The 10,678-nt window shown below is 36.5% G+C and overlaps 1 protein-coding gene across 1 annotated transcript; it reads left to right on the forward strand.

Moving 5' to 3' along the window:
- The first annotated feature begins 4,705 nt into the window (after positions 1–4,705).
- Positions 4,706–9,260, forward strand: LOC105791502 (protein TOC75-3, chloroplastic). Its single transcript, XM_012619585.2, has 7 exons — positions 4,706–5,912; positions 6,795–7,016; positions 7,140–7,247; positions 7,404–7,595; positions 7,684–7,932; positions 8,384–8,638; positions 8,819–9,260. Exons 1-7 carry the CDS (start codon positions 4,797–4,799, stop codon positions 9,056–9,058), a joined length of 2,382 nt encoding a protein of 793 aa, XP_012475039.1. The 5' UTR covers positions 4,706–4,796; the 3' UTR covers positions 9,059–9,260.
- Positions 9,261–10,678: the final 1,418 nt, after the last annotated feature.

Here is a 10,678-nt window from a genome sequence, read left to right on the forward strand (position 1 = left end):
GAGGGAATTGATTTAACAGATAACTATGGATTTAATAGTACCTGTCGCTTCTTAGAGGAACCAAACTTGCAACAACATCAGCTGAAAGAGCATATATTGGACCGTAGCCGTGAAGAAAGTACTCCTTGCCTAATACAAATGATAATGGCTCATACCTGCACGTATTTAGTCAAATAATGCAATAAGATAAAACTTGTACAACATGGTTCACAAAAGAAAACATTTTTGCTACAGAGAGCTTTATTTCCTATAGATAGAGAAAATAAATCCATCAACATTTTTGCTCAGTCAAAGTGCCTACACAGATTTATCAAACACAGTACATGTCTATGTAATCTAAATTATCTCATGACAAACACAAAAACAACTTTCTAATATCAAGTCACAGATTTATTTTCTCAATTTATGGGATTGAAACCTTGCAGTTCCATGCAGCAAAGGAAAAGCACAAGAATAAACTAGAATTAAAGCTGGATGACAAAACATGATGATCTGATGTTTCATATTGGCAACGTCAAAACAGAACACATTCAAATTTAAATAAGAAAATTTGACCTAAGAAATCACATTAGACTGCAAGCCATGTCAAAACAGAACACATTCAAATCTAAGTAAGAACACATCCAAATGCAAGCCATGTTAAACAACATACATATATTTAACCTAAGAAATCACATTAGACTGCAGATCAGAATCATCTAAATAAGACAAACTTCACCCTCATCTAAATAAGACAAACTTCAACAGAACAATAGACTGCAGATCAGATTCAAAACAATCTTCCATCTAAATTCAAAACAATCCTAGGCTTTCATAATGAAAAGTTGGATTCAAACCAGAATTGCATAAATAAAATGAAGTTTTATTTTATGAATATGTTAACAGCGTGTTTGGTTTGCTGATTCGGATTCATGATTCAATTCAAACCAGAAGTGCAATCTTTCATCATTAGAGAGCAGATTCATGATTCAATTCAACTAGTTAGTTTTATGAAAAAAAAATGTCGTATCATTATTAAACGTGACTGCATGTTTCAATTTGATGAATCAAACTTTCTAAAACCTCATGTTACAGGTGAATGCATGATTCAATTTCTACAAATGTTGAATCTTTCATCAGCAAGATTAAAAACATAAAAGGGATTAGGGAAGACAATGTTTACCTTGATTGAATTGGAAAGGTTTTCTTTGGGGTTTATTTTCATTTGAAGAACACAAATCTGCAGCGTGTTGACAGAACAAGCAAATTAGTTCTAAAAATAAACAACATTCGGCCGATGGGAATAACCAGTGGGAATAAACAAATAAAATGATAAAAAAAGAAAATCATGAGGAAGAAAATAAAATCCGAGATGAAAAAAAGAGAAGAACCACTTGCCGAAACAGTTGGGTCAGAGATCTGAGACGATGGAGTGAAACAGGAGCGGCGATTTCGAGAGAGAGGGAGAGGGTGGAGGTGATTTTGTAGAAACAACTTCTGTTGATGTTGGGAGGTCGATTTCGGCGATTTTGGGAGGGAGGGAGAGGGAGAGGCTGGAGGTCGATTTCGGCGAGGGTAAAAACAGAGAAGGTTTTCGGGAATGCTTCCGTAATAGGGTAATCGTGGTTTTTGGAAGGGAATGCAAATCGGCCAGGAAGCAGAGAATATCACGTATACGTCCGTGACCGCATAAGCCCGTAATAGGGCATTACAACGAACCAAACGCAGGAATGGGTGGGGCGCGCGTAATAGAGGCGTAATCGCATACCCAACACGGCGAACCAAACACGCTGTAAATGTTGCTTCCAACAGAAAAATTAGTTTATTTGAAATTTATATATTAAAAATAAATAATATAAAAATATTTCATTATATTTGTAAAAAAATATAACTGTTTTTAATAAAATAAGTTTTAAAATATATATATTGGAATTAAAGAAAATTGATTCATTCTGCCACTGAAAACACCACTTACCATCCAACTTGCATGTGTTAAGCATGCCGCCAACGTTCTTCCTGAGCCAGGATTGAACTCTACATGAGATTCATAGTTGCATTACTTATAGCTTTCTTTTCGTAGACAAAGCCAATTTGGAATTGTCTTTCATTCTAAGGCATAACTTGTATTCATGCGCTTCATATTCGCCTGGAGTTCGCTCTCAAAAATATAGCTATCCCTACCCCTCACATCAATCCCACAAGCCTCAATGTATTTTCCCAAACAAATGTATTTATTTTTAGATTTTTTAAAAACTCTTATACAAATGAAATCATTCCTATAAATTCCTCACACTTGAATTTTTCAATTTAAAAAAAAAATTATGTATAAAATCATATCCGATATTTAATTCGCATTGATTAATCTTCAAAAAAAATATATATAAAATATTATGTATACTCATATCTAGTATTCATTTAAAATTGAATTTCTTATAAGTTGTATATATTTTGTTGATTGAATTTCTAATGCACAACCATAATTTACATATACAATTAACGTAACCTTACAATTGCTTTAATATGTAAATAATGGATGATCCTTCTGCATGTACATCCTCATCAGTAACTATTGCTACCTCTGAACCTCTTATCCTATACTCAAAAAAAAGGGGGGAAATCTTCTTCCCCTTTCAAATACACTACATAATTTCCAAACAAAAATCACACTCAAACCACTTGCTGCGGGTGAAGACTCTTACATACGAGCTTTGAACTGGTTGGATTACATGTTGATGCTTCATATTCAATTGGTTTGGAGTATTCTTCCTTTATTCTCTTCCTCCATAACTGCAAAAAATAGAAACAAGTTGCAAATTAATTTAATCGCAATTGCAAACATAATGAATAGCTATGATTCAAGGGAAATTACCAGTTTGAGAAATGGTTGTAGCTTGGGGTGGGTGGTCTTCTCTTCCCAACAAAGAGTTAACAGCCACTTTCATTTTGCCCATTACACCAGCATCAGCAGCAGGGTGCATTGCATCAGATATTACCTGAGAAAGTGCCTTCTCATCTTCCCCTGGCTCTAATTTGTGCATTATATACTCTTTCACTGATACCCCTTTATCCCATTTGTTCTCTCCGGGATTTAATGCCCCATCATCACTTCTCGATGCATGTTTCTCTGTTACATGATCAGCTTCAGAAACAGCTTTCAGACTGCTTGTCAAAACATGTTTCTCTGAGATTACTAGAACCGCCCTCGGATTCTGTTTGGCATGCTCTTTGTATGCCTCAGGTGCTAGCTCCGATTCATACACTGCAAATCAACACTGATGGGATTAACAACTGCAACCTCTCACTCCCTCTACTCTTTCAACATATTCTTCTACTCTATTGATTCAATAAAGCATCAGAAGAATTTTGTTGAATTGGATTATGTTACATTTTTTAATATAAAATAAATTACTCAGTGACCAATTTAAGGCCATATGGAAGCCATGCAAGCAAAATAAATGAAAAAAATTCCACTTTTACTCTGCTTTTGCGAAATTCAGAATTGGAAAACTTAGAACCTCATATTAAATATATTTATTTATTTGGCGATGAGAATAAATTTTTTTAAAGTTGTTGATGTAATTAAATTTAGAGAAATTCTTTTAACAGTGTGATCCATTTCAATTATCAAAGACTAGATTTTTGTGATTAAAGAAATAAAATATGAGAAAAAAATACACATTATGATATGTAAACATACTTGGGGCACCAAGATATTCAGGATGTTCATCTTGGTATTTATCATCGTCCTCTTCCAATCTAACAGCACAGGAAGTGGAGTTGGTATCTCCATGGTTATGCCTCTTTTTTCGGAAATTATTTCGCCATCTTCGAGCCTTCTCCTTGACTTTTGAAAGTACTGTTGACTTTCTGGAATGGTGCTGCACCTCTTGACTCCTCCCACAAGAAGGTGGTGACCATCTCTGACCATCCTTCACTGTATAACAAATCAACCTTTTTCACACCAATAACTATCATCCAATAAAAAATATACTATACCAATAACAATTTCAGTATTGTTTTTCTCTTTTGACAGTTCTAGAGAATTCAGGTAATGAGCAGACAAAACCATGTTAAACTAAAAAATATGCGCATGTTCTGGCTCGATCCGTGACTAATGGTATATAGGTTATTGATGTTATGTGCATGAGCTTAAAAATAAAAGAATACCTGGATGAAGTTGATCAACAGTAGGAAGGAGAGTAGCACCTGAAGATTTATGAGCATTACGATGCATGAGATGATTGTGGGAGTGGGTGAGCACCGATCAGGATCTTCAATATTGCTTGGGTTCATCAAGATCTATATTTCTGAAATTTCGAAATTAATTTTTCATTTTAGAATTCAACCAAATAAAAGAGACGATTCCAATATTAGTCTCCAATGTTTTTCATCCACATCCGACATTTGCCACATAATTTCATGAACTGAGATGCATTCCTCTGCCAATGGCCACAACTTTTACACATGCCAATAAATTAAACCAAAATAAAAATAGCAAGAATGAAGTTTGTGCCTCCTCTTTAGCCGCTTTAGTGCACATTTGTGTATGCCTTCGGACAAACAAGGGTTGTTTGATCAACTTTGCAATGTGGGAAGACAATTGAAAGATATTTCATGGTGGATTTACATTTTATAGAAAGATTTTTTGAAGAATGTAATTCAACTATATGTTAGTAAATGATCCCTAATAAGAAGGGCTGAAGTCAAAGCATGGCTCATAAAAGCCCAATTTCGCAAATAAAAATCAGAATTACAGTGTTCCCTTATCCCCTCCCCGAAAGCCATCATTAAGGCAACCAACCCGTGAAGAACAAAATATGCAGTCTTTGGCTGCCCCGTCCCACCTACTTCCCTCCTCTACCCGCCGGCATTTGCCCCCTTCCCCACGCTCCACCACCATCAAATGCCACCACCCTTCCCCAAACCCTAAACCCCAAAGCCCCATTCCCTTCCTCCCCTCCCTCTCCAAGCCCCTCGTTCTTGCCTCCGCTTCTGCCGCCGCTCTCCTCATCTCCTTCACCCCCATTTCCATCCTCCTCCCTGGAGGCAACGGCGGGGGCTTCTCCGGTGGCGGAGGAAATGGAGGTGGTGGTGGTGGTTCCAACGGCGGTGATGGCAACTTCTGGGAGAAGCTCTTTTCACCTTCGCCAGCAATTGCAGACGACAGCAACCAAGATCAAGAATGGGATTCTCACGGATTACCAGCCAACATAGTAGTTCAACTGAACAAGCTGAGTGGGTTCAAAAAGTACAAGCTTTCGGATATTTTATTCTTCGACCGACGGCGATGGACCACCGTAGGAACCGAAGACTCATTCTTTGAAATGGTTTCGTTGAGACCAGGAGGGTTCTACACCAAAACCCAGTTGCAGAAAGAGCTTGAAACTTTAGCCACATGTGGAATGTTTGAGAAAGTTGATATGGAAGGCAAAACTAACCCAGATGGAACTTTGGCATTAACCATTTCCTTCACAGAAAGTACTTGGCAATCAGCTGATAGGTTTAGGTGTATAAATGTGGGGCTAATGGCGCAATCCAAGCCTATTGAAATGGATCCTGATATGACAGATAAGGAGAAATTGGAGTACTACAAGAACCAAGAGAAGGATTATAAGAGGAGGATTGAAAGAGCTAGGCCTTGTTTGTTGCCAATGCAAGTGCATAGGGAAGTGCTTCAGATGTTGAGGGAGCAAGGGAAAGTGAGTGCTAGGTTGTTGCAAAAGATAAGGGATAGGGTTCAGAAATGGTACCATGATGAAGGGTATGCTTGTGCTCAGGTTGTCAATTTTGGTAACTTGAATACTAAGGAAGTGGTCTGTGAGGTAGTGGAAGGGGATATTACACAGCTTGTGATTCAGTTCCAGGATAAACTTGGGAATGTTGTTGAAGGGAATACTCAGCTTCCTGTTGTCAGGAGAGAGTTGCCTAGACAGGTAGACTATTGAAGGCTGTTTCTTCCTTTTTCTTCGACGTTCTATTTTTTTCTGCGTAGTATGCTTACTGGTACTTTTTTGAGGATTCTGATATATATATATATATATATATATATATATATATATATATATATATTACTCTTTTACCTTTAATGCTAGTTAGGGGAGGATTTGATCTTTGGTTCAATTGTAAAATTCTTGAAGCATATATTTGATTGTTTTCTACATTCTGAAATGGAGGGAGAGGGGTAGGGTTAGGAGGTGTCCAGTGATCAAATCCAGGACCTGATGTTTAACCAGGACTTCATTTCCGCTATCACACCAGGGGCTTTGTTCACTCAATTAAGTTAACTTGATAGACAAAGAACCACATTGTGGATTTTGATTTTCGATGTTATGGATTCTTAAATGCTAGTTAGCTTAGGATTTGATCTTTGGTTCAGTTGTGAAATTCTTGAAGCATATTTTCTATTGTTTTCTATATTCAGAAATAGCAGTAACAATGAGACAAGGTTACTTGATGGTAAGCTGAGCATGAAAAATCAGATCTAGTGTAGAAGAGAGAACTTTTGTCTGAAGTTCAAGCAAAGAACTGACTTTGCTGCTTTTGTATAAACTCTCATGTGATAGGGGTTCGCTGATAAAATATATTTTATTTCTTCAATTCAACAAGTAACAATTATTGTTTGTTGAATTTTATATTTGGTTTCCTTCTCCAATGACCTACTGATTGTTAGTTTATACCTTTAACTGTAAAGTTGCTAATTATGCCTATCTATTCGGCTTCTCCTCATATTTATATTTTTTGGTTGCTGATTTATGTAACATGTTTCAGTATTGATGATGATTAATAGTTGAATTATGTATGCTTTTGACTTACAGCTTCGACAAGGCAATGTTTTTAATATTGAAGCTGGGAAACAAGCCCTGAGGAACATAAATTCACTGGCTTTATTTTCAAATATTGAAGTGAATCCACGACCTGATGAAAAGAACGAGGGAGGCATAGTTGTTGAGATAAAGCTCAAAGAGCTGGATCAAAAATCAGCTGAAGTTAGTACGGAGTGGAATATTGTACCTGGACGCGGGGGACGTCCCACATTGGTATGTAAATCTAGTTATATGTATTCCACCTTGCCATTTTGCTTGTAGATTATGAGAGTTTGTACGGTAAATGTAAAAATTGTGATTTATACGGTTGCATATTGTGCTATGTTTTCTGTTCAGGCTTCATTTCAACCTGGTGGAACTGTCTCTTTTGAGCATCGAAATCTCAAAGGGCTTAACAGATCTATTCTTGGTTCACTGACCACCAGTAACTATTTGAATCCACAGGTAATTTTTCCTAAAAATGCATCCCTCCCTCCCTCCCTCCCTCCCTCCCTGTCTCTCTGTCTCTCTCTCTCTCTCATAGTTCTTGCAGTGGCTTTTCCCTCTAGTGATTAGTGTAAAATATTCATCCTATGGTATTCATGATATTCTTTTATCTAGGATGATCTTGCCTTCAAGCTAGAATATGTACATCCATATTTAGATGGTGTTTATAATCCACGCAACCGAACTTTTCGTGCAAGCTGCTTCAACAGCCGGAAATTGAGCCCAGTTTTCACTGGTGGACCAGGAGTTGATGAAGTCCCACCAATATGGGTTGACCGAGCTGGTGTTAAAGCTAACATTACAGAGGTAATCTGCTATATTTAGAAAAGTTCCTCAAATGACTTTTGGACTTTATGTACCGTAGAATCAATTGTGATCAATATGTTTCTAGCAGAATTTTACCCGTCAAAGTAAATTCACTTATGGACTCGTGATGGAAGAGATAACAACACGTGATGAAAGCAGTCATATCTCTGCAAATGGTCAAAGAGTGCTACCAAGTGGAGGCATCAGTGCAGATGGTCCTCCAACCACTCTCAGTGGTACTGGCGTTGATCGCATGGCATTTCTACAGGCCAATATCACCCGTGATAATACCAAGTTTCTAAATGGTGCTATAGTTGGTGAGAGGAATGTGTTCCAGGTTAGCCCATAAATTTGCATTGTGAATCTTTTGACTGAACCAGGATAGTTTGTGTTTGCTAATACTGTTCAATGTCAGGAATGAGGTGAAAGCATTGGTAGTATAATTTGCTTGGAACATGATTGTAATGGGCCTTAACATATCAGATTTATTCCTACAGATACCAAAGACATTCTAATTATCCTTCTAACATTTTAGCCTTATGAAATAAACATGATTAGATGTATCAGATTCAGAGTAGTAGCCTCATTATTTTCTTGCTGTTGGATATTAAAATATCTTGTTTCCTGTGTTGTTGAAATAGTTCAAATACATAAGTTTAAGCGCACTAATGAGGGTTCCTATTACTGTAAACTATTTCCTGCTTTTAGTTACATGGTGGTTTATTAATAAATCTATGCTTGAAAATTTGCTTCCGAGCTAATTGCTTGCATTTATTTATCCAATGCAGGTGGACCAAGGACTTGGGATTGGCAGCAAGTTTCCATTCTTTAACCGCCATCAACTAACACTCACACGATTTCTCCAACTTAGACAAGTGGAAGAAGGTGCTGGTAAGCCTCCGCCACCTGTTCTAGTCCTTCATGGACATTACGGAGGTTGTGTTGGTGACCTTCCAAGTTATGATGCTTTTACCCTTGGAGGCCCCTATTCTGTGAGAGGTTATAATATGGGTGAGTTAGGTGCAGCAAGAAACATTCTTGAGGTAAGAATGATAGGAAATACCTGTTTTCTTTCTTATCTTTTGATGTAATAGTTTATGTTGTATTTCTGGTGAAAAGATGATAAAAACTGTAGAGTTAGTTAACAATAAATTGAACCTGTGTTTACATCAGATGAAGTGACTAAAATTGATCTCAAATCTATTTTCTGATGTTACCTGCAGCTCGGAGCCGAGATTAGGATACCAGTGAGAAATACACATGTTTATGCATTTGCAGAGCATGGAAATGATCTAGGAAGTTCAAAAGATGTGAAGGGGAACCCAACAGAGGTGTACAGGCGAATGGGTCACGGTTCATCATATGGGGTTGGTGTGAAGCTAGGTCTAGTGAGAGCTGAGTATGCTGTTGACCATAACACCGGAACAGGTGCAGTCTTCTTTCGGTTTGGTGAAAGATACTAAAATGTGATTTAGGGTCCAATTCTGCTTAATCCAGGGTAGGCATTTTGGTTTGTAGTTTACTGTTGGAGCTTCTTGTTGAATCTGGCAGATATTGTTGAGATGCAAGGAACTAGGCACACCATTGTATCGGCTTTGTTAGTCCAAATAAATATTTTGTTTTCTTGTAATCATGTGCTTTATATATATATATACATTTTTATTCCTTGAGGTGTTTTTTTTTTTTAATGTTTTTGAGTATGGTGGGTGGGAAGCTAAGAAGTGGTAATGGATTGAGTAGAGATTCTCAAAACCCAGAATGAGATGGAATAAGAATGAGAGATGAAAGTTCTTTGGGACAAACTCAGGAATTTTGTTCCCTCTTGGATGCCAACACAGCCTTTTTACCCTAATTTTAAAACCTTAATTCTTTGTCTGGTTCCCATAAACGCAATTCTAAAACCATTATGGATACGGTAGTAACGGCCGTATCATTTTTATTCTTGTATTTGTACATATCAAGCATATTGTCTTAATTTTATCGATATTTTAAAAAAAATTATATTTATAATTTATAAGGTAAATATTTGGCACATTGTCAGGGGTTGATTAAGTTGTTTGTAATTGTTTGTGAAATAAAAAAAAGTATACATTGTCAGAGATATATATATATATATATAATATTTTCAGCTCATAAGTGACTTTTAAAACTATATAAATTATTAAAAATTTAGATTGAAATTGTGTGAATGAATAGTTATCTGGAGGCCTCGTTTGAGCAAGTGGAATAGTGAGAACTTTATCAGCCTGGTCAGTCTCAAGAACGGACCAAACTCGTCCTTCAATCCAGATACAGGAGTCTAAATTGATCAACTGCGCAACATTAGTAAATTTGATGTCTATATGCTGACACTGTATTATTCCATTTCCAGAGCCAGGAATCCACGAGTCATTCCATACATTGACCTTATCCCCAATACCAATTCGCCAACCAACTCCCTTTTCTATTAATCCTCTGGCGCTCAAGATGCTTCTCCAGGTAAGCGAAGGGTAACTACTGTTGGAACATTTTCAAATATTTATAGTATCCCAATAACTATAAATGAATGGGTGTAATTAATCAAAAGATAAATCTTTTGGTCATTGGTCAAAAGTTATATCATTTGATTTTTTAAAAAAGAATTATAATTATTCAAAAAATATTATTTGAATAGTTACAAAATTAAATGAATAATTATTATTATATATTTATTCATAAAGACACCTATTGAAAGATGTCTCTATGAAGAGAGAAGAAAATTCCTATAAATAGGAATGGGTTTTCATTTGGAAATAGATCAACAAATTCTAATATTATTTCTTCTTTTTCTTTTCGAGTTCCGATCGTGTGTTCGAGATTTTCCTTACCGGAGTTTTGTAATAACAATTTTAAGGTTATATTTCATGATGACTACCACAACACATGAAAGTGGAACACTAAGGGAGTTGGCTTCCAACTTTGTTAAACTTGATCGTTTTGATAGTGGCAATTTTCGACGATGGCAGAAAAAGATGCACTTTTTGTTATCAACTTTGAAGATTGCTTATGTTTTGATCTTGCAAGACCGAAGAGAATGAAAACGAATCATTCTTTCGCAACCCGAG

Source organism: Gossypium raimondii, chromosome 7, assembly GCF_025698545.1.
Source record: "Gossypium raimondii isolate GPD5lz chromosome 7, ASM2569854v1, whole genome shotgun sequence".
Taxonomy (NCBI): Eukaryota; Viridiplantae; Streptophyta; class Magnoliopsida; order Malvales; family Malvaceae; genus Gossypium; species Gossypium raimondii.